Raw genomic sequence first — 25,313 nt, 5'->3', positions numbered from 1 at the left:
TCCACGGAGCGCCGGCACAGCAATGGCGCCAGAATCAACCGCAGGCTCCGATTCGGACCGGGAGGAGGACCCCTCAGTTGAGCCCACGCAGATGCCAGTTCGTATCTGCGATTTTGACCGGTTATATCAGGATATGAAGAACATGATATATGTCGGGCTCCAGGACTTAAAACAAGAAGTACAGGGCTTAGGAGAGCGCACGGGGGCCCTCGAGGACAAAATGGCGACAGCGAGTAAACAAATTAAAAAGGCAGACAAAAAAGCCGCATTCATGCAAACCCAGATAGCGGAGATAATGGAGAGGCAAGAGGATGCGGAGAACCGGGACCGCCGGAACAATATTAGAATTCGCGGCATCCCAGAGACAATAACTGATGTGGAGGCGTTCACTGCCAGGTGGCTAGAGACACTCTTGCCTGAGTTATCTGCAACAGAAAGAGCCATGGATCGCTGCCACAGAGCCCTTAGAAGCCGTCCTGCAGCAATGGAGCAGCCGCGCGATGTCATTGCCAGGCTGCACTATTTTAAGACCAGGGATGCTGTCTTTAAGTGCACCAGAGCGGAGGGTACCTGTCGGTTCGAGGGGGCCACGATGCAGCTATACCAGGACCTATCCCCGCTTACGTTGGCAAGGAGAAGGGCATTGCAGCCCGTCACTAGACTGTTGAGGGACCGGGCAATACGTTATCGTTGGACCTTCCCGTTTGGCCTAATGGTTATAAAAAACGGGAGGGTCATATCAATGAAAGAGATAGAGGAGAAAGAGGACTTCCTCAATAAATTGGGCCTGAAAGACGGCCCTTCAAAAAGCCCCAGGAGGGAAGAACGGGAGGAAGAAGCGGAATGGAGGACAGCCGGGTCATCCAAATCACCCCGAGAGCCTGTAGTCCCCGCAGAGATCTGAGGAAAATGTCAGATCTCCCAGAAAGTTTGAAAGTTTGGGTTGCGGTTTACCCGATGGGTTAATAAAAAGAGAGCTTGCCACCTCATGAATCCCTCCCGAGTTCGGTTAACCACTGCTGATGCCAGAGTGTGTGATGGACTGTTAAACCTGATGTGAGCCCCGTGTCTACAGAGTCCTGTGACACCAGCTACTGAAAAAACAATCCTGAAAGTCCAAAAACCTGAAAGCCTTAAAACCTTACCTGGAGATGAAAATGGCCGGCTGCAGTGAAACGCACGCCATCCAGCATGGTGCCGCAGAAGCAGCCCCACCACAAGGCTTCGTTGCGGAAGTGGAGCGCTCTTCAGCGCGGGAACAGGAGAGGAGGCATCCTCTCCCGCGGGCTGGTGAAGGGCAAATGGCGCCCACCGGAAGGACGTCATCGGAAGTGAAGCGGTCGCCATCTTGGAGGGGGCAGACGAGTGAAACCGGAAGTCGTCAGCAGCCGGCATCAGGAGATGCGCAAGTCGCGCGGGAAGCAGCGATTGTTACGGCGCAGCCGGGCACCCACTCACACTGCGGAGGCGCACTGCAGGCAGAACGGCAAACCGGGGCCCCGGACGTGGCCCGCCCAGGGACAGACGTCGATTGCCAGCAGGAAAAACGGAGAGGGAGTTTAGCTAGTTAAGCATGAAAGAGTCGGGGATATTAGCTAAAGAGCCATTGCAGAGCGCACACCACACTAGAGAGAAGCAGGCAGAGCAACAACATGCAGACCACTCATATAGGTTAAGGGGACACAATCAGATAATCAGGGACTGTTGGTTGAGGGCCAAGGTAGGGCCCAACCCCGGGGCAGCACCACACATGCCATAGTAGAGTCACGAACGGCAGGAGAACAGTGGCAAGCAGTTACAAGTTATATGTTATATCCCACAGGTTATTTTGTGAGTAAAGATTTAAAGCTATAGTTTAGATAATTACAAGGTTGGCGTTACAACAATAGACAGCACGGACAAAGGAGGGGGGAGGGATGTTGCCCCTCACGTAAGCCTCGAACATGAGTCTCCACATGGGTGCAGGGGAGAAGCCCCGCGAGCGGCCCATGAAAGACCCCCTTAGGCCAGCCACTCAGGACGGGAGAGGGGGATGGAGGGCCATCCCAGACTCCGTCCAGGCTGCACGCCTAAGTGAGGCAAAGAAGGGGATTGGGGGAGCTAGTTCTCGCCCATTCACCGGACAGTTATTAAAAGTTCTAATATGTGTCATGTGTATTTTTGTGTCCCCCCAATGTGTCCTCCTCTGTATCCCCATCCCACAGCTACAGGTCTCTGAAGAGAGGAGTCGGAGCCGGAGGCTTCCGTCTGTGAGTAAGGAATACCCTTGCACGCAGAGAGATCAGAGAGAAAGCCAACATAGAGTGTGTACTTTCCCTCGTTCTTCCAGGCGGCAGTCCGAAACCCCAGAAAGAAACAAAGGACCCACGTCACTGACATCATGGGCTCCAACGATTGACTACAAAATAGACAAGGTTTGGAAATACACTCATGAATAAAGAGATCACTATCATTTCACACAATGTGAAAGGCTTTAATAGCCCAGGGAAACGCAGACTAGTCATGGCGGATTGGGATATAGAGAGAGAAAGGGGGAGCACAGGTTGAAGAATGTGGGGTATCTAGAGTATCTGAATAGATATTTATGGGTGTGTTTGAAAAATATATAATAAATCACTTACACGGCCTTGTGTAAATGCTCTCACAGCAAGGTTTACTTGTCTTGATGTTCCCTTGGTCGTTTGCCTTCTTCTTTTCAGGACTTGGTTTTCTTTCTGGATGTCTTCAGCAGTCCTCGGCTTACTTTGAGGATGTCTCCCTCGGAGTCAACAGATTAAAAACAGTGGTTTAGAGGGGAATACAGACAGTATTTAATAAAGTCCAAAAAAAAAAAAAAAAAAATATTTATATAAAGGCAGTAAATACTGCCGGTACTCACACGGGCTAGTGTGAGTACAATCCTAGGGGAAGGTATCTTTTTATCCGAAGTTTGTCTTTACACGTAGTGGTCTATAGGTATACTGAGGGTCAGGTGTGTAATGATATATATAAGTCAAATGATACTCACACGGCCTTGTGTGAGTAAATGCACATCAAGGTATCTTTATCTTGATAGTCCCCGTTTTCTTCTTGTTCGGTTCTTGATCTTCTTCCTGTTTTTCCTTGGTGGTCTTCGATTTCTAGTGTGGTAATCCCCCTCGGTGTGAACAAATTGAAAAACAATTGTTAGTGGGGAATTAACAACACAATTCTGTGATAACCCACTAGAAAAGCCCGAGCAGATATGTAAAAGCAGCAAAATGCTGCAGGCACTCACACGGGCAAGTGTGAGTGCAATCCTAGGGGAAGGTATCTTTTTTTCCTTTTTTGGTGTCTTTAAATCTGGTGCCCTGTAAGGGTAATGGCGGTCTGATAAGTATAGATCTATAAAAATAAAAATGATACTCACACGGCCTTGTGTGAGTAAATGCACATCAGGGTATCTTTGACTTCTTTATAATACTGACAGTATTAATTTCCTAGTGCCAGTGTAGGTAGATAACCCCTTCCTGGTGTAGATGCAAAATTGAACACTGTCACGATTTTCGTGGGCTACAACAAAATTTATTAAAGAAAGCTCTAAAAACAAAACATGTATAAAAACAATTAGAAAAATGCATTAAAAGAAAAAGCCAGCCGTCTGAAAGAAATTGCTTGTGGGTCTCGTGGAGCGCAGCTAACTTGCTCCGCGTCCGGATGTAGTGCTGCCTCCTCTCAGATCCACTCCTAGACGGTGGCTGTGCTGGGTCAAGATTGCCTAGTGGTCAGAGCAACGCGTTTCGACTTTTGGTCTTCCTCAGGCTCCGTAGTTTGGGGTTAAGGTTCGTGGCAGATATTTATACTGATGTCAGCCAATCCCCATTCTACTTTAGGCAATGTCCTCTGTTGTTCAATTAGAACTGATGAGTGCTGTGTAATGCACTCCGTTTTCTACTTCTGCACGTCATAGTGAATAAATAATTAAATAAATTGACGTATTTACTGGGTAGAGACTTGAACGTGGTTACATAGAAAATAGATCATAGTGAAACTTAATACATAATTTAAAAGACAATTGGTGACTTGTTCTACATAAAGAGTGAAGTAATATGTGATATACCAAATAAATCTGTGTGCTCTGTGAGGAATGCCTGCGTGATTAGTAATAATTTCATCTGTGGCTAGAATAAAGTTGCTATGAGTGATTAATGTGCATGTAATATTTCTAATGTGTTTTTTGTTAATGGTTAATTGAATGAGTGTTTTTATACATTACAGTTAGTAAATATATATATACAACAGTGGGCTTAGGTGTCTGTGTTCCTTATTTTACTTATTATATAGTGTTTAAGTGAGGTTTAGTGAATGAGTATGTGCTTATTATATGAGTATGTGCTTATTTGCACGCTCATTTTTAATGGACGTTTTTTAATATATTAAAAAACGTCCATTAAAAATGAGCGTGCAAATAAGCACATACTCATATAATAAGCACATACTCATTCACTAAACCTCACTTAAACACTATATAATAAGTAAAATAAGGAACACAGACACCTAAGCCCACTGTTGTATATATATATTTATTAACTGTAATGTATAAAAACACTCATTCAATTAACCATTAACAAAAAACACATTAGAAATATTACATGCACATTAATCACTCATAGCAACTTTATTCTAGCCACAGATGAAATTATTACTAATCACGCAGGCATTCCTCACAGAGCACACAGATTTATTTGGTATATCACATATTACTTCACTCTTTATGTAGAACAAGTCACCAATTGTCTTTTAAATTATGTATTAAGTTTCACTATGATCTATTTTCTATGTAACCACGTTCAAGTCTCTACCCAGTAAATACGTCAATTTATTTAATTATTTATTCACTATGACGTGCAGAAGTAGAAAACGGAGTGCATTACACAGCACTCATCAGTTCTAATTGAACAACAGAGGACATTGCCTAAAGTAGAATGGGGATTGGCTGACATCAGTATAAATATCTGCCACGAACCTTAACCCCAAACTACGGAGCCTGAGGAAGACCAAAAGTCGAAACGCGTTGCTCTGACCACTAGGCAATCTTGACCCAGCACAGCCACCGTCTAGGAGTGGATCTGAGAGGAGGCAGCACTACATCCGGACGCGGAGCAAGTTAGCTGCGCTCCACGAGACCCACAAGCAATTTCTTTCAGACGGCCGGCTTTTTCTTTTAATGCATTTTTCTAATTGTTTTTATACATGTTTTGTTTTTAGAGCTTTCTTTAATAAATTTTGTTGTAGCCCACGAAAATCGTGACAGTGTTCAATTTTGCATCTACACCAGGAAGGGGTTATCTACCTACACTGGCACTAGGAAATTAATACTGTCAGTATTATAAAGAAGTCAAAGATACCCTGATGTGCATTTACTCACACAAGGCCGTGTGAGTATCATTTTTATTTTTATAGATCTATACTTATCAGACCGCCATTACCCTTACAGGGCACCAGATTTAAAGACACCAAAAAAGGAAAAAAAGATACCTTCCCCTAGGATTGCACTCACACTTGCCCGTGTGAGTGCCTGCAGCATTTTGCTGCTTTTACATATCTGCTCGGGCTTTTCTAGTGGGTTATCACAGAATTGTGTTGTTAATTCCCCACTAACAATTGTTTTTCAATTTGTTCACACCGAGGGGGATTACCACACTAGAAATCGAAGACCACCAAGGAAAAACAGGAAGAAGATCAAGAACCGAACAAGAAGAAAACGGGGACTATCAAGATAAAGATACCTTGATGTGCATTTACTCACACAAGGCCGTGTGAGTATCATTTGACTTATATATATCATTACACACCTGACCCTCAGTATACCTATAGACCACTACGTGTAAAGACAAACTTCGGATAAAAAGATACCTTCCCCTAGGATTGTACTCACACTAGCCCGTGTGAGTACCGGCAGTATTTACTGCCTTTATATAAATATTTTTTTTTTTTTTTTTTTGGACTTTATTAAATACTGTCTGTATTCCCCTCTAAACCACTGTTTTTAATCTGTTGACTCCGAGGGAGACATCCTCAAAGTAAGCCGAGGACTGCTGAAGACATCCAGAAAGAAAACCAAGTCCTGAAAAGAAGAAGGCAAACGACCAAGGGAACATCAAGACAAGTAAACCTTGCTGTGAGAGCATTTACACAAGGCCGTGTAAGTGATTGATTATATATTTTTCAAACACACCCATAAATATCTATTCAGATACTCTAGATACCCCACATTCTTCAACCTGTGCTCCCCCTTTCTCTCTCTATATCCCTGTACTAATAAGGATCCTGGATAAGGACCCTATTGGGGTCTGAGCCATAGGACAAGAAGACGAACCAGAGGGGAACTTTATTTATAAGGTTGTAAATTTCATTGTTACATTGCCCCTGTTCTTAAGAACTTAATCAGGGAGCGCCCGGGCTTTTCTTTGTTTCATAGTCATGGCGGATTACAAGAGAACAGACCCCGACATAATTCTATTACAAGAAACACATTTTTCCAAATCTAGTTCACCAAAATATATTGATTATAGGTTTAGGAATTGGTTCTCAGCTTCAGCCAAAAAAAAAAAAGAGGAGTAGCCATTCTACTGCATAACCGTTTGCCCTTTGCGATTAAGACCATTAAAAAAGACCACAACGGCCGATTTCTGATTATAAGCGGCGAAATAAGAGGTCAGCCGATCACACTGGCAAACGTTTATGCGCCAAGTGAAGGCACAGAAGCTTTCCTGGAAAGGTTCTTCTCTGTTCTCCGGAGAATAGCACAGGGATGCGTAATACTAGGGGGCGATTTTAATCAGACTCTAGATCCAGTAATGGATAGATGCACCCCGAGCGGCAAAGCTAACTCAAAGGTCAGACAAACCTGGAATAGAGGGCTGAGAACTAATAACCTTTTAGATATATGGCGGGAACAGCACCGACAGGACAAAGGATTTACATTCTACTCCCACCCGCATGACAGATATAGTAGGATAGACTTCCTCTTTGTATCCAGTAGAATGGTTTCACAGATCTCCCACTCGGGCATCCATGATATTTCGTGGTCAGATCATGCGCCGATAGAGCTGCGGTGCTCCGATTTTATTCTAGACAGACCAGGAGCGAACTGGAAACTTAATGAAGTTTTACTAAAAATCCCCGAAATTGCCCAAAATGTAGGGGATAGAATCGGGGAATATTTTCAAGAGAATACGGGAAGCGTGACTTCGCAGGCCACCCTATGGGAGGCCCATAAGGCAACTCTGAGAGGAGAGCTCATAAGGATTGCAAGCAGGCGAAAGAGGGAGAAGGACAAAAAAATCAATCAGCTACAAGCAGAATTGGCAGTCCTCTCAGCTCGGCATAAAAATAACAAAGATGCAATGACCCTTAAGGAGTTGCTAGACACTAAAACCAAACTTAATATCTTGCTGACCTCCCGTGCTGAAAAGGAGCTGACATGGTCTAAGCGGAAATTTTTTGAGAAGGCAAACAGGCCACAGATACCCTACTTGCCAACAAACTAAGAGACAAAAACCAAGTCTCCTAAATCCAGACAATTCGAACAGAGCAGGGGGATCTGACCTCTGACCCCCAAAAAATAGTGAATGAATTTAAAACATACTATGAAACCCTTTACGATGGGGCGAAGGTGGCACACACGCCAACCACAAAAGCACGATTAAAGACCAGAGAGGAGAGGGACGCACTGCAGGCAGATTTTACTATCGAGGAACTCCTAGAGGTAATGAAGTCATTAAAAGCAGCCAAGGCCCCAGGCCCGGATGGCTTTTCCAATCTCTATTATAAGAAATTCCGCAAAATATTAGCTCCTCGTTTACTAAAACTGTGTAATTCCTTCCTGGATGTTGCCCCCATCCCGAGCTCGATGCTCCAGGCGTCTATCTCAGTAATCCACAAACAAGGAAAGGACCCAGCGGACTGTAAAAGCTACAGGCCTGTCTCGTTAATAAACTCAGATACAAAAATCTTTTCCAAACTTTTAGCTAACCGCCTTAACCAGGTGTTGTCCAAGTTGGTCCATCCTGATCAAGTGGGGTTCATATGTGGTCGACAAGCAGCTGATAACACCAGACAGATTATAGATTTGATTGATTTGGCGCAAAAAAAACATATCCCGTCTATGGTGCTTAGTTTAGATGCAGAAAAAGCGTTCGACAGAATTGATTGGCCCTACTTGAGCGAGACGCTGGGAGCGTTTGGCTTGGGGGGGAGAATGATAGAGGCAATTCTCGCTCTGTATCGGGGACCGACGGCGAAGGTCAGGCACCAGGGCTTCCCCTCGGAAGAATTCCGGATTAAGAGCGGCACCAGACAAGGCTGTCCTCTGTCACCCCTTCTTTTTGCGCTATGCATCGAACCCCTAGCGGCGCACATCCGCCTCAGCCCGAATATAGCAGGAATCCAAATTAGTGACCAGCCACATAAGGTGGCCCTGTACGCTGATGACGTGATACTCACGATATCACAGCCCCTCACCACTCTGCCGAACGTCTTTCAATTGCTAGGGGAATTTAATGCGATATCTGGGTTCAAGATTAACCAGACAAAATCAGAAGCCCTAAATATCAACTTTCCTAAGGCCACCGAGGAAACTGATCACAGTGAATTTTGAATTCAAATGGCAAACCTCCTTCATAAAATACTTAGGGATAAATATCACGAAGCAATCAGGCACCCTTTATAAGGCAAATTACCCCAGACTAATACGGACACTGAAGGAAGATCTCCGGAAATGGGCAGGGTACAACATATCCTGGATTGGTAGGATTCAATCTCTAAAAATGAATCTCATTCCCAGAATTCTGTACCTATTTCAGACTCTTCTGGTCCCTATAATCAGGGAAGAGATCCTTCGGTTACAGTCCGCAATGGTGAAGTTTGTCTGGGGTAATAAAACCCCCCGCATCAAAACTAGCACACTAATTCGGCCCACAACAAGAGGAGGATTAGCGGTACCTTGCCTGTTATCATACTTCAGAGCGGCCCAATTGACCCAAATTATCCAGTGGCACACCCACCCTAGTCGGAGGCGATGGGTGGAGCTGGAGGCGGCCTGCTGTGCCCCGGTGGCATTGCAGGACCTGATCTGGCTCCCAAATAAGGTCCGCAAGGACTTCAAACATCCGCTCCCCGCGATTGTTAGCTCATTGGCAGTATGGGACAAGAGCAAATATAAACACGTCTTAATGAGACAACACTCCTTGATGACCCCAATTTTGGGAAACCCTGATTTCGCTCCGGGCCTGCAGAAGAAAGATTTTATTATATGGTCACAGAAAGGCTACACTCGCCTTTTACACCTGAAGGGTAGAATATCTATCAAACCGTTTGAGCAAATTAAGTCTGAAAAATCAATTCCAAATTCAGAATTCTTTAGATACCTCCAGCTAAGAGCTTTCTATGATAAATTTCCCATTCGGGCTCAACGCACTAATTTTGAACAGCTATGTTCTACTGGAACAGGAACCAAGGGACTTATCTCTACGATGTACAGGGCGGTAGTCTGCCCGACTCCAGACGCCGCCGTGACATTAAAATATAAGAATAGATGGGAAAGAAATCTAGGGGACACACTAGAGGACGAGGACTGGGACTATATTGTCTTAGCGGCAGCTAAGAGCTCAATTTGCACGACATTGAAGGAGAACGCGTATAAGGTCCTGATGAGGTGGTATTTGACCCCATTACGATTATCAAAGTTTGTCAAGGGCTACCCTCCATTGTGCCCTAAACAATGTGGGGAGCAGGCAGACTTGCTGCACATGCTGTGGGGTTGCACCAAGATACTTCCAATCTGGGAAGATATCAGAAATTGACTCCAGAGTATTCTCGATTGCGCGATCCCTTTGGACCCCTGGTTGTTTCTGCTGGCCAGACGCACCCCGGGGTTAAACAGGTCGGAGCACAAATTAATTGCACATTTTGCAACTGCCCTGAGGTGCGAAATCGCAGCATTGTGGAAGCAGCCCGAACTACCAAATATCCCAAAAATCAGAAATAGAATTTGGCATGTCTGCCGGATGGAACAGTTAACGAGTCTGGTTAACGACACCGGCACAAACTTTCTAAAAGTCTGGGCTCCATGGTTAGCCCTGAACGATATCCCAGGGATCAATGCCTCCAACATATTGCTTTAATAGCTCTAGACGCGTTCTCCTTGGATGAGTGTGGCTGACGGGGAGACATAGAATACAGTCTGCAAAGAGGGACAACTAAATTCGGCAGTAATGTGAGTGAGCAGGGAGCGAGTATACACACTCGCGGATGTACGCAAACATTAAGATAGCAGCCAGCCTGGGATCTGACAGACCTGAAGTCTTCAAAGCCCAAATGATACGGGGACTTTCTGTGGCCGTAATCTCCAGGACGAGCCCAGCTGATCCGGAGCCTTTCTGTGGGTGCCTCACCCCCCCCCCCCTCCCTACCTCTTCCTCTGTGTAGTCTGTTTGTAAGTCTAGTTAGTCTGTGCGTAACCCCGGTACGTCTTTTGTGAGTCCAAATACAAAATGAGTTGTCATGTGTACTGTTATATACGACAATGGGTTGGTAGAGTATGTGATGATTGTACCATACACTCAATAAAAACTTTTTTGGTTGAAAAAAAGCTAACTGAAGCTATTCATACCTCAACACGTGACCCTAGCTTCAGGAAAGGGTCAGTCCCTCCTTAGGCCCAAATTGTGCTAGTGACATGTTTAAGGGGTCACATCCGGTGGCTTTTTCTGTACCCGAATCTGACCCCTAAATTTATTTTTAAATCGTTATTTACAGTGTGTGTGTAAATATGGTGAGGTGAGCCCTGGGATGGGTTTGATTTCCTCTGAGTGATCCCTCTGTGTGTTAATACGGACAAATCCTACCCTCCCCATGTCTTCATTGTCTCTGGGGAGGGTGGGGGGTGGGATAAGGGTAAATGAAGCACTTGTTTGACAAACAGTCCTCCATTCAGGGGCCCCGGCAGGTTTGCCACCTTCAACTGAAGGCCAACCCGGAGAAAATATAAAAAAATAAAAATTCCCGTACTTGGCTGCGTGCGGCGGCGGCGGCAGCATCTCCCGACATTCTTCTGCAACACCCCCTCCAACTGCAGTGAACATGGCTGTGTGGTGTCAAATGACCGCGTAGCGTCATGTTGCCATGGCAATGCGGCGTCATTTGATGCTGTGCAGCCATGTTCACTGCTGTTGGAGGGGGAATTGCAGAAGAATGCCGGAGACGCTGCCACCCGGAGATTGACGAGCTAAACCCGTAGCCCGCAGGTAAGTACCCGGAGTCTGTGGGTCAAACCCGGAGAGGTGGCAATCCTGGGCCCCGGAGAAATGCAATTTGTAATTCATTTCAAAATAAAAGCAACCAAATCTTTGCTATTATCAGAGTTAGGTAAGTTTATGGAAGTTTTATGACTGGCTACGTCAGATTTCACATGCTTAGGCTGGGAAGTGCAATTTTTTCACACTAAAACTCACTATAAAGCTATGCCTTTTTTTAAATGATTATTATATAAGGAGGCAGTCCCACATAGCTGGCCAAAATACAACCTTTTGTAACTAATGTACCAATCTAATTGATGTAGATTTAGCTGCCTCTGTTTTGTCTAGAAATTGCATTTTTAGGAGCCTCTGCATGGAGTAGCATTTGGGAATTGAATGTTTTCTTTACCCTTGGTGCTCCCTGTCCTTATCAGAGGGCAAATCATGATAAAGGGGAGGGGGAGAGAGGGGGGACTTTACATGTACAATGTCTTGTTGAACACACACTGACATTGGACAAAATGGAACAACCAGAGGAGATCATACCTCTCCCAAGTCTCCGCTCCCCGTGTTTGCAACACTAACTTTAAATGATTTAAAAATACTATTAGGTTTCAGATTTGGGTTAAAAAAAAAAAAAAACCATCAATCACCCAAATGGGACCCCTTAAATATATCACTGCCATTAGTACCCTTTAATCCTGCCAGGGTATGCAGTTTTATCTGATTATTTAGATAGATATAGATAGATATATCTATCTATCTCTATATCTAACACTCTGAACTTGGCAGAGATTCAGATAAACGAATATGAAATTCTCGCGATTCCTCTCCATTGTTTATATTTTCCCATCTTTCATAGACAGACTGTATATTAGAGAAATGCTGCTGGGCTGCTTTATGCTGTGACACTTCTAGATTTCTAGTTGCTACTGTAGTAAGGGACCTAAAAAAAAATGTAATGCATAGATTGTTCTAATGGTGTGTATGTATGTATGTATATTATTTATTTATTTATTTTGGGGTGGGGGGGGGAGAAATGACTAAAAATGATTTGCTCACACTTTTGCTTGTCTAGCCGTGGGATCTTTAATAGTTAGGCCACACATTCTACCAGCAGGCGTTACATGGTTTGTCACGTCTCTCCAATCTGAACTAGGACAGCTTTTGTCTCTTCGTCCACTCAGATGAACGGTGCCCATACCATAACATATTGGATCTAGGAGCGACTGACCCTTAAACGTGGCACTGTCATTAATACACTTTGGTTCCAGGAGGGACTGACCCTTTCAATGAAATTCAACAAGGACAACTTCAAAGTCCTTCATAAGCCAGAATTGGCCCATGGGCCACTAGTTGAGTGCTGCTGTGCATTTAATGTGTTTTATTAGTCCCGTTTCTGTAATGGAAGAAAAAGGACTATGCATTATTATGTAATGTATATTATGAAATATTACAGATTTATGTAATAGCTTTATCATACGATGCCTACAGGCTGCACATACAGGCATACCCCGCATTAACGTACGCAATTGGACCAGAGCATGTATGTAAAGTGAAAATGTACTTAAAGTGAAGCACTACCTTTTTTCCGCTTATCGATGCATGTACTGTACGGTAATCATCATATACATAGTTACATAGTAGATGAGGTTGAAAAAATACGTACGTCCATCAAGTTCAACCTATGCTAAATTTAGACAACAGATACTTTATTCTATATCTATATTTACTTATTGATCCAGAGGAAGGCAAACAAAAAACCCCATTAAGGGGAAAAATTAATTCCTTCCTGACTCCAAGAATTGGCAGTCGGATTAATCCCTGGATCAACATCCTTCCCATGTATACTTATTTGGTATATCCCTGTATACCTTTCCCATCTAAAAAGATGTCAACCTATTTTTGAACAAATCTATTGTATCTGCCATCACAGTCTCCATGGGTAATGAATTCCACATTTTAACTGCCCTTACTGTAAAAAAACCTTTCCTTTGTTGCTGGTGAAATTTCCTTTCCTCCAACCTTAAGGGATGGCCCAGAGTCCTTTGTACTGCCCGTGGGATGAATAGTTCTTTTGAAAGCTCCTTGTATTGTCCCTGAATATATTTGTATATAGTTATCATATCCCCTCTTAGACGCCTCTTTTCTAATGTAAATAAATCTAATTTAGCTAGCCTCTCATAAGTTAGAATGTCCATCCCCTTTATTAATTTGGTGGCTCTTCTCTGCTCTGCACTCTCTCTAGTTCCATAATGTCTTTTCTAAGGATTGGTGCCCAAAATTGTACTCCATATTCAAGGTGTGGTCTTACTAATGCTTTGTAAAGGGGCATAATTATGTTTACTTCACTTCCATCCATTGCCCGTTTGATGCAAGATAAGATCTTGTTTGCCTTTGCAGCTACTGCATGACATTGGGCACTATTGCTAAGCCTGCTGTCTACAAGCACTCCTAAATCCTTCTCCATCAAGGATTCCCCCAATATATCTCCATTTAATTTGTAAGTCGCCTTTTTATTCTTGCATCCCAAATGCATAACCTTACATTTATCTGTATTAAACCTCATTTGCCATTTACCTGCCCAAGTTTCCAGTCTCACCAAGTCCTTTTGAAGAGAAATTACATCCTGCTCTGATTCTATTATCTTACACAATTTAGTATCATCAGCAAAGATGGAGACTTTGCTCTCGATCCCAACCTCAAGGTCATTAATAAACAAGTTAAAAAGCAGGGGTCCCAGTACCGATCCTTGAGGTACTCCACTCACGACTTTAGCCCAACCTGAAAAAGTTCCATTTATGACAACCCTCTGTTGTCTGTCCTTTAACCAGTTTTCAATCCAGGTGCATATATTATTACTGAGTCCAATTTTCTTTATTTTGTACACCAACCTCTTGTGTGAAACCGTATTAAAAGCCTTTGCAAAATCTAAGTAGACCACATCAACTGCATTACCCTGGTCTAAATTCCTACTTACCTCCTCAAAGAAACAAATAAGGTTAGTTTGGCAAGATCTATCCTTCATAAATCCATGCTGACTATTACTAATAATTTTGTTTTCCATTAGGTATTCCTGAATATTATCCCGTATTAAACCTTCAAGTAGTTTCCCTACTATTGAAGTCAGGCTTACCAGTCTGTAATTCCCCGGGTGTGATCTAGCTCCCTTTTTAAATATAGGCACCACATCTGCTTTACGCCAATCTTGCGGTACTGAGCCTGTGGAAATGGAATCCTTGAATATTAAATATAATGGTTTTGCTATTACTGAGCTTAACTCCTTGAGAACTCTTGGATGTATGCCATCGGGGCCAGGTGCCTTATTTACTTTAATTTTTTCAAGTTGCTTATGAACTTCTTCCTCAGTTAACCAATTGGTCATTAATATGGAGGTTGTGGCTTCCTCCTGTGGCGCTACTATTGAACTTGATTTGTCCCTGGTAAACACAGAGGCAAAGAATTTGTTTAATACCTCAGCTTTTTCCTTATCTCCAATAATCTGCCTTCCCATTTCACACTGAAAGGGTCCTATATTTTCTTTTCTCATTTTTTTGTTATTAAGGTACTTAAAGAACTTTTTAGGGTTGACCTTACTTTCTATTGCAATCCTTGTTTCATTATCCATTTTTGCTAATTTAATTGCCCTTTTGTAATTTTTGTTACATTCCTTATAATTCTGATACGATGTCTCTGTCCCTTCTGACTTAAAGAATCTAAACGCCTTCCTCTTCTAGTCCATTTCCTCCCCTACCTGTTTATTTAGCCACATTGGTTTTGACTTATTTCTTTTATACTTATTACCCAAGGGTATACACTGATACGTGTGCTTTTCTAACAATGTTTTAAAGACTGCCCATTTATCTTCTACATTTTTCCCTGCAAAAACATCATCCCATTGTATTACTACTAGATTAGACCTCAGTTTATTAAAATCTGCCGTTCTAAAGTTTAAAGTCTTTGTTGAACCCAAGTAATCTGTTTTTTGATAATTTATTTCAAATGAGACCATGTTATGATCACTGTTAACAAATATTCAAGTCCTGGAACATTTGGGTATTACTTATACATTATTTGATATGACCAAATCCAGAACTGCCCCTCTCCTGGTTGGTTCCTCAATAATTTGGGTCATATAATTGTCTTTAAGCACCCCCAAAAACTTGTTCCCTTTTCTTGTAACGCTAATCTCATTGCCCCAGTCTATGTCGGGATAATTAAAATCCCCCATTATGCAAACATGACCCAGTTTTGATGCCTTCTCCATTTGCAAAAGTATTTTAGCTTCCTCAATCTCACCGATATTTGGTGGTTTATAGCATATTCCCACAAACATTTTCTTTATACTTTTACCTCCACTGCTAATTTCTATCCACAAGGTCTCTACATTTTCATCATTCCCTTCATAGACATCATCTCTTATAATAGGTTTTAGATCTGGTTTAACATATAAACATACTCCACCTCCTCTTCTATTTGTTCGATCCTTCCGAAAAAGAGAATAACCCTCTAAATTAACGGTCCAGTCATGAGTTTCATCCCACCATGTTTCAGTAATGCCTATGATATCATACTGCTCCCTTGCAGCTATTAATTCAAGCTCCCCCATTTTATCTGTCAGGCTTCTTGCATTAGCAAGCATCCATTTCATTTTTTTTTCAGCCTGTACTATTATCTTATCTGCTCCTTCCTTTCTGCTCCCACTTGGTTTATTCTTTAGAAGTTTTCTAGTATTATCTCTATTTACTATGGGTATCTCACTGCTTGTCAAACTTGCACTTGCCCCCATTCTACCTCCATACCACCTTGTATCCTCATCTATTCCATTTAGTTCATTATCTGTTTCATTCCCCTCCCCCCTCCATGCTATACGTGCATAACCGATGTAAATAACGCATTTGTAACAGGCTCTATAGTCTCCCCCCTTGCGCACAGCTTCGGTACAGGTAGGGATTCGGTATTGCTATTCAGGACGTGCTGACTGGCGCATGCGTGAACTGCCGTTTGCCTATTGGGTGATATGTCCTTACTCGCGAGTGTCCTTAAAATTAGTGTCCTTAAACCGGGGTATGCCTGTATACTTTTTTTAGGTGCAAGAAAACCCAGCCCGCATAGCTCAAACTTAAATTCTAATGGTTGAAGCATAAGGACATGGAGTTGGCACTGGGCATTCATTCCACGCTCTCCCATTTCAAAGGCGGTGCTATTACCTCTGGCAGCTATTTGTGGAGGGGGAGTGGGCTGCGGTGCTTGTCCAATTTAATTCTGGGGCGGTTTATGAGAACTCTCTCTTCTACCCAGGTTCCCCTACAATACTGGGCACTAATATATCCCAAGCGTTCCGCAACCCAGGCCCTAGAGTTGGCGACTATGCTGGAAAAGATTTCGGGACCCATCGGCATGCGGGTAAACAAGCCTTCCTGCGTGGAGCTCAGGGACGACCGTATAGACACCTATGCACGGAGCATCAAGCATCTGCTGGAGGGCGAGGTGAGAAATCACGGGAACAGTGCGTGTTTGATGTCATATAGCAGGGCCTGGGACTCTAAGCAATCACAACCTTGTAATCTGTGTTATGTCACAAAGTAGGACTGTGACTTGCCAATCACAACGCTCCAATCAGTGGGCCCCTCTAAAAGCAATTGGACACTCCATTGTGTAGCCAGAGTACACTGCAGGATTGAGACCAAAGTTTGGGGGTTAAGCCCCCCCCAAAAAAACATGTTAAAACATAAGCATTCCTCACAGTGGATTATGTGTATTGACCTGCTTATAGATGCAGAGAAACTGCCTACTTTCTACCTGTCCCTCTATCTTTAACCCGAACATCCTCTTTCTATCTTTCTGTCCCTTTTTAAGTTTCCTTCCCCTTCCCCCTTAAGGTTAGGAAACACTGACCTAACCAATCACCGGCTCCAATCAGCATTTTATTGATATCACCCAGCAGAGCTAACCAATGAAAACATTGCAAATAGCAAAGAACATATTGACTATCCCAAGCACTCATGTGAAAGGCCCACATAAGAGTCAGATAATAACGGTCATTTAAAAAAATTTCAAATAGTAGTTAGCAATACAGACAGATAATGAGCAATAGTTGGGCTCTTCAGAGCCTTTGTACATTGATAATCCAGCTCTAATGTTATCACAGAACTATTTCGATGTTATCCTTATCCACAGGGCAGACGTAAGTGCAGAGAACGTGCGCAGAGAGGGGAAATGGCACGTTGCCCCCTTGTATTGAGCGTTGGGATTCTTTGCTTATGAATCTCTTGCATTGCGGTATTACAGCGAGAGCTTCCATTTGTTTTGCCCTGTGCCATTTCCCCTCTCTGCGCTTGTTCTCTGCACTCACCTGCACTTCTGTCTGCCCTGGGGGTAAGGATAACGTCGGGAAATTCTGTGATAACAGAGCTTGATTATCAATGTACAAAGGCTCTGAGGAGCTCAACTATGGCTCATCATCTGTCTGTATTACCAACTACTGTACTATTTGAAATAACATGGCTTACCTTTATTGTCTGTTTTTTTCGCATGGGTGCTGGGGAGATCTAATATTTTCTATGCTATTGAGGGACTTGGGGTCCGTTTTCCCCGGGCTCGTAAGGATTTATGTGGATTAGGGGGTGCTGTCTGATCTATTTGTTTTATACATTGCAAATAGCATATTATTGATTTCATAATCCAGGACTGATTGTGCCTTATCAGGACATTTACAATGCATTATTACACCGGTCATAAAGAAAAGTTATTTTATTACAACCATAACATCTCGGGGCAGAGGTTTCCAACACCAGTCCTCCAGGACCATTAACCTGTGCTCAAGCCGGGTATACTTCAAACCTGCCCTGTTAGTGCTCCTTGAGGACTGGAGTTGGGAACCTCTGCACTAGGGTGAAATAGCTGTTGGTGTTGTTGCAGAGAGAACCTTATCCCATCACAGTGCTCAGTGTCTCCTGAGTTTTGCAGCAGTTCAGGTGTTGACTGGTGGTGGTTTGTTAACAGGAGTTATTTGCACAGCGGAGGTTTTACAGCTTCGCCTCGTTACTGCCAGTTATCCAGGTCTCCTGAGTTCACGCAGGGTAGAAATCTGCTACTCTTAACACGCGCTTATCGAGACCTTGCTTGACTGTCTGCACTGTCTGAGAGGCACAATTGACCATATTTATTATGCTTGGCTATTCCACAAGAAGTGAATGGGGCCGTAAGGTGTCTTGTGGAATAGCACTGCTTAGTAAATGTGGTCCCATGTAGTATCTATATATATATATATATATATATATATATATATATATATATATATATATATATATATAGATATATATAGATATATATAGATATATACAAAAAAATCTACTCGCCACCTAGTACCACACGTGTGCTGCTTGGGCCAATAGGAGCTCGCCACGATGTTAATTGCCGGGGTGTGCAAATGTATAGGTTTGTCGAACACTGTCGAACACTGTATGTGTATATATATATATATATATATATATATATATATATATATATATATACAAAGATCAAACAGTCAGCACTCTGATGTAAAGCAAAAGGCAGTTGCTAGTCCCATAGGGATCCACATAACATACAAACCAGCCCAAAGACCAGTAAGGAGACAGCAACCAACGAGGTGTAATCCAAAGAAGTCTGTATTGAAATAAACAGGTACACGAAAGCCAACGTTTCGGTCTCTCAGGGAGACCTTCCTCAGGGCCGTGCAAACACCACACTAACAGTGACCCTACTTATATACCCACACCCCTAGTGCAACCAATTAAACATAACCAATCACCAGCAACCTGTCATGATTTACCTGTTATGCAGCTGAGCACCGTTGAGAAACAACCAATGCCTGGACCAGAAGGAGTCATGCGGATCCACAAGCAGGAAAAAGCAATGTGGTAATCAAAGGCAGCCAACTCAGGCATCTGAGTCTGTAGATTCACGAGCAGGGAAACCCCTCCCGTGATCCAGGCTGCCTGCTCTGATGTCTATAGCCTGCGACCGGTGCCGGGAGCTACAGCCACTGGTAGCCAGCATGGGTTCATACATCAAGGACACCACAGACTTCATCAAACAGCTCGGTGACATATCCATAGATACATCTGACTATATTTTTGCCACACTAGATGTGTCTAGTCTTTATACCAACATCCCCCATACGGAGGGCCTGGAAGCAGTTCGCGCCAAATTTGAAACATCTGGTGTACAACAGGGTCCCCCTGTGGAATTTCTCATGCTACTGATTGAGGTTATTCTGCATAAAAATTTCTTCAGGTTCGAGAAGCACCATTACCTACAGCTGACAGGGACGGCCATGGGGTCCAATATGGCGCCATCCTATGCGAATCTGTTCATGGACCAGTACGAGCAGACCCATATACTCCATGATGTGACTTATGGACACCATATTGTCAAATATCTACGCTACATTGATGATGTGTTCATTTTGTGGGGTGGCAGCGAAAAAGATCTGCTGGCGTTTGTGGCTTCTTTGAATAACATTCCTTCCACCATACGCTTCACTCTCAGTCACAGCTCTAAAGAAATTGCTTTCTTAGACACGATTGTATACAAGTCTGGCGGCTCGTTGGCTACAAGACTGTACCGGAAGAGCACTGACAAGAACTCATTGCTGTGTGCATCCAGTCACCATCCCTTGCCACTCAAAAGGGGTCTCCCCTACTCACAGCTTTTAAGAGTGAAGAGGATCACAACAGATCCAGCAGAGTCCGTAATGGCTTTGGGTCAGATGGCTGCCCGCTTTCGAGAGAGGGGCTATTGTGAAAAAGACATCCAATACGCCTTACAAAAGGTGGAACAGGTTGACAGGAGCTTATTACTGACATCAGCTCCTAAACAAACGGAGACTAACAGACTCAACATAGTCAGCACTTTCAGCACCGCCTCCAATGACATCAAGCGATGCATCCGGGGGAATTGGCGGATCTTACAAAATGATGAGAGGATAGGCGCATGTGCCAAGGAACCACCGCTGTTCTGCTTCCGTCGCGGCCCTAGTATTGGTGACATGGTGACAGGATCGGATCCAACAGAGAAATATGCCACCTCCAAGACCTGGTTGGTCAAGAAACCAGGCTCATATCGATGTCATGGCTGTACTAACTGCCAGTTCATGCAATTGGGCCCCAGCTACAATCATCCCCACAGTGGCATTCCCATCAAACTCCAACAGGCACTTAATTGTGAATCCAAATTTGTGGTATACTACATCAGATGCCCTTGTGGACTTCTATATATTGGAAAAACTGTGAGGATGCTGAAGGAGCGGATGGCCATGCACCGTACTACCATCAGGAAAGCCCTAGTGAGCGGTGGCGATGACATGGACCTTAAATGTCTCCCTGTCGCGAGACATTTTAAAGAACATAGACACTCCTTAGCAACGCTTAGATGCATGCCTATCCTGCAGGTCCCTATCCCTACGCGTGGTGGTGACAGAGGCAAGATCTTGCTACAACAGGAGGCCAGACTCATTTTTGAACTGCGGACTATGGCACCAGGGGGACTGAACGAAGAGCTCAAACTGGGCTGTTTTTTGTAAATTGGTTATGGCTACCTGCGCATTGATTTTTGCTTGTTTTGATCTTTTGACCATATTTGAATGTTTATTTTTATGTTTGCATGCATATTTTTGACGTGTGGACATTGTTCCTCCATAGCTTCACTTCCCTTGCACACTGTCACTCCCTTGTTTTGATTGTCTTTTTATTGTCATGTTTTATATTGTGGGGTGCAGCTGGTACTCCTGGGACCTTGACCACTGCCTCTTGTGGCTTTATTTTCAGCCACAGCCCTTTTTTGGCTCGTGTGTCTGCCTTGCATTAGTGCTGTGGGTGCAGCGCTGCCCTTTCTATCAGTGTTTACTACTGCGCCTGCGCGGACTGTGTGCTGGCGTCCTTGGTTGCCAGGGTTCCTCCATCAGGGTACTGCGTACCTTTCCAGTGCGCATGGATGTTTCCCATTGGCTCACACTTTGCCCTATGACGCGCAGGCTAGTCAGGTGACGCGCTGTAGCTCCCGGCACCGGTCGCAGGCTATAGACATCAGAGCAGGCAGCCTGGATCACGGGAGGGGTTTCCCTGCTCGTGAATCTACAGACTCAGATGCCTGAGTTGGCTGCCTTTGATTACCACATTGCTTTTTCCTGCTTGTGGATCCGCATGACTCCTTCTGGTCCAGGCATTGGTTGTTTCTCAACGGTGCTCAGCTGCATAACAGGTAAATCATGACAGGTTGCTGGTGATTGGTTATGTTTAATTGGTTGCACTAGGGGTGTGGGTATATAAGTAGGGTCACTGTTAGTGTGGTGTTTGCACGGCCCTGAGGAAGGTCTCCCTGAGAGACCGAAACGTTGGCTTTCGTGTACCTGTTTATTTCAATACAGACTTCTTTGGATTACACCTCGTTGGTTGCTGTCTCCTTACTGGTCTTTGGGCTGGTTTGTATGTTATATATATATATATATATATATATATATATATATATATATATATATATATATGTCTCAAATAATGTTTGTGTGTGTATGTCTGCTGGACAGCTCATTGGCCTGGGGGCCAGGCAGGGAGAAGAGACACACACACACACACACATAACAAAGATCCATCTTCTCTTATGGTGATGGGGTTAGAACTGATACCATCCACTTTAAGTGGAGATAGGCTTAAGAGACTAAATTCACGTGAGACATATTGGATATACATGTTAGATACTCTAAGTCCGGGTGGTCTTAATGATTGCATCGACACAAGCACTATTGTATAGGCAATTTTCAGATTATGCCAGTTTAGGGTGTTTACAGAGGTCTGGGTTGAACATGTGCAACATGTTCCCTCTGTTTCTCCCGGTTGGTGTATTTTGAATAGTACCCTTGGTCAGGTTCACATTTGCACACCATTTGGTAAATTCATAAATTCATTCATTAATAATCACTTATACTATTGATAAATTTGTAGGCACATTCATATTTGTAGCTATTAAACTAGCCCTAGAACTTATATTTATAGTTTATTCATTCAATACACAATATTACTAATCCTTACACAAGTATAATTCATTCTTTTCACTATGGTATTAACACGTATAGTAACAAATTGGCCATTCACATCTGATTGCTGGCTTCTTGATATTATAGCTCCAGTTTTACATCTTATGTTGATTTGCTCGTTCTCTCCTTCTTCCTTTTTCTCTCTCGATTTGGGGTGTTTATAATGGTAACTTACACCGGTTACACCCACTTATCCATCTTTATATAATTGTCTCTGTATTTATATTTAACAATTTAGATCTATTATGCTCAAACTGTGCCGATTGGATTCTTTCTCCATTATCATGATCGTCTGCAGTTGATGACTGATTCATTCAAATAATAGATACATATTCTATACATCTCTACTAATGAATTCCTCCTTTATTTATTATTTTTTGATCTAGGTATGAAATATAGATTACTAACCATCATGATTCATCCCTTCCATTGTCAATTTTTATATATGATAATCAAAACTTTAATAATACATTCAATGCTAATCAATTTTATATAATATGGTATGATTTTATTAATTGATTGACTTAATTGACTGTTGGACAGCTCATTGGCCTGCGGGCCAGGCAGGGAGAAGAGACACACACGCACACTCTCCTCACACCGTGAGCGCGTGCGCCTCTGACCAACACCACACACCGTGAGCGCGCACACACACAACCCACCCCCCTCCTGGTGGCCGTCACTTTCCCCCCCCCCCCTCAGCCGGACCGCAGCTCACCTTCCCCCCTCCTGGTGGCCGTCACTCTCCCCCCCCCCTCAGCCGTACCGCAGCTCACCTTCCCCCCCTCCTGGTGGCTGTCACTCTCCCCCCCTCAGCCGGACAGGCCCCGCACCTTCCCTGCTGCAAGCTTCCCGGTGGCTTGCGCTCACAGGTGCAGAGAGGGGGCGCATGCGCAGCGCTCCCCGGACGGGAGGAGGGAGAGCAGAGAAGGGCTAGGCGTGCGACAATCGGAGGAGCGCGGGAGAGAGGAGCGGTGCTGTGAGTCCTGGCAGAGGGGAGGGGGCTTTGTGTGTGTGTGTGGGGGGGGGGGGACACAGTGTGTGGGGGGGGCAGTGTGTGTGTGGGGGGGTCAGTGTGTGTGGGGGGGGACAGTGTGTGTGTGGGGGGGGGACACAGTGTGTGGGGGGACGCAGTGTGTGTGTGTGGGGGGGTCAGTGTGTGTGGGGGGTGGACAGTGTGTGTGTGTGTGTGGGGGGGGGACAGTGTGTGTGTGTGTGTGGGGGGGACAGTGTGTGTATGGGGGGGACAGTGTGTGTGTGGGGGGGACACAGTGTGTGTGTGGGGGGGGACACAGTGTGTGTGTGGTGGGAAGGACGACAGTGTTTGTGTGTGTGTGTGGTGTGTGTGTGTGTGTGTAACACTGTGGGGACGGGGGGGAACGGAGCTGCGCAGGGGGGGAGGGGACACAAACAGAGAGGGGGAGTGGAGAGAGAGGGGGGAGCGGGAAATTGTACTCCCGGGCAACGCCGGGTCTCTCAGCTAGTAGACAATAAACATAAGGTAATCGGCAGCACACATGTTCTGTATCCCCACTCCACTCTGCAGGCACTTGTGGCCCATTGGAAAAACAGAAATAAACTGTGCGCTACTATCTATCTCATTATAATTGAATACAGTGCAGTGACTAAACCATACTGTATATAAATAAAGTAAACCACAATACCACAGTGAATAAGTGATTAAATAATTAAATTATAACATAACCGTGTGGTTGATATGGGCGTCTGCTGCTATAAACATTAGGGGTGGCTCAGCACCCCACACACTCTAAGAAATGGAAACAAAAAGAAAACAGCGCACAACGCCAAATAGTGAAGTAAGTAATAGAATGTATTACAATATTAAAGGGGTAATAAATCTGCGTACATCAGATAGAAATAACATGTGCATTTAGTGCATATCACACTGGTTTCCCTGAAGAAGTAGTTAGATCTACGAAACATGTTGGATGTATTAATGCCATAATTTTGCCTATATTCATCCTTTGGATCTGTATCACTATCAGCTTATATTGGCTGCCACCGTGCTAACTGAGCGATTTCTGCGCCGGTAAGAGACTGTAAGGGACTCTCCTTCTTCCTCCCTATTGATTCCTCCATTGCCACGAGAACTGTGATGTCACTCCGCTACACCACGTGACGGAGCGGCATCGTGGCACGCTGTGTAAGCCCCTGCAGTTGCGGAAGTGTTTGCAGAGCAATTCCAACAGCTCTGGACTGCCCCAAGATCATAGCAGCTGGGGAAAGCAGCAAATCTACACAGGAGAGACGGGGGACTGTAGGGGAATTCCCCTGGAGGCAGTATATCGCCGGTTGAGGAGCGGTCCCACTAAGTGTCTGAATCTGCAGTATTACCAGGCTGCTTGAAAGGAATCCCCTTGTGAGCAGCGTCCTGCTGTGTGAGGAGTGCATGAAGGATCCCATGCCCCAGAACCATCATAGAGGCTCCTGCAGAGACAGCTGAGTGCCAGACCGTCCTGTTTTACAGCTACAGAGTGGTAACCAATGTGATATGCACATGTTATTTCTATCTGATGTACGCAGATTTATTACCCCTTTAATATTGTAATACATTCTATTACTTACTTCACTATTTGGCGTTATGCGCTGTTTTCTTTTTGTTTCCACTTGTGGCCCATTGCCTACATTACAACCCAGTAGATCTACCCATACTGTATGTAGCAAGAAGCTGCTCACTCTTCTGCCATTATGTTGTCTGAGGGGTGTGCAACACTTGGCTTTACATGATGTAGGTTACCGTTTCTTAACCGTTTTCCTCCCCCTTCCCCCTCAATAGGAGCCCTTATTTGTATAATCCTGTCTGAGGCCTCCATCAGTTTATAAAGGTGCAGTCATTGCTTAGACCAAATTTGAACCTGTTACATGTTTAAGTACTGTAATTAAATCTAGGTGATTGACACTTTATTTGTTACTCGGACACACCAACATATTTGTATGTTAATTTTTGCTGACATAAGGTA

The 25,313-nt window shown here is 44.0% G+C and overlaps 1 protein-coding gene across 6 annotated transcripts in view; it reads left to right on the top strand.

Annotated features, from left to right (window-relative positions):
- The window catches only part of PIWIL2 (piwi like RNA-mediated gene silencing 2), a 108,452-nt gene that overhangs the window by 60,567 nt on the left and 22,572 nt on the right, over nt 1–25,313 (top strand). For all 6 annotated transcript variants that reach the window (XM_075601467.1, XM_075601465.1, XM_075601466.1 and 3 more), the window contains one exon: nt 16,560–16,748. In XM_075601467.1, the coding sequence (XP_075457582.1) occupies nt 16,560–16,748 (189 nt within the window). The remainder of the gene's footprint in view (nt 1–16,559; nt 16,749–25,313) is intronic.

The sequence above is a fragment of the Ascaphus truei genome, chromosome 5 (assembly GCF_040206685.1).
Source record: "Ascaphus truei isolate aAscTru1 chromosome 5, aAscTru1.hap1, whole genome shotgun sequence".
In the NCBI taxonomy this organism is placed as follows: domain Eukaryota; kingdom Metazoa; phylum Chordata; class Amphibia; order Anura; family Ascaphidae; genus Ascaphus; species Ascaphus truei.
Note: the sequence above shows the minus strand (reverse complement) of the source record. Positions and strands in the feature narration are given on the sequence as shown.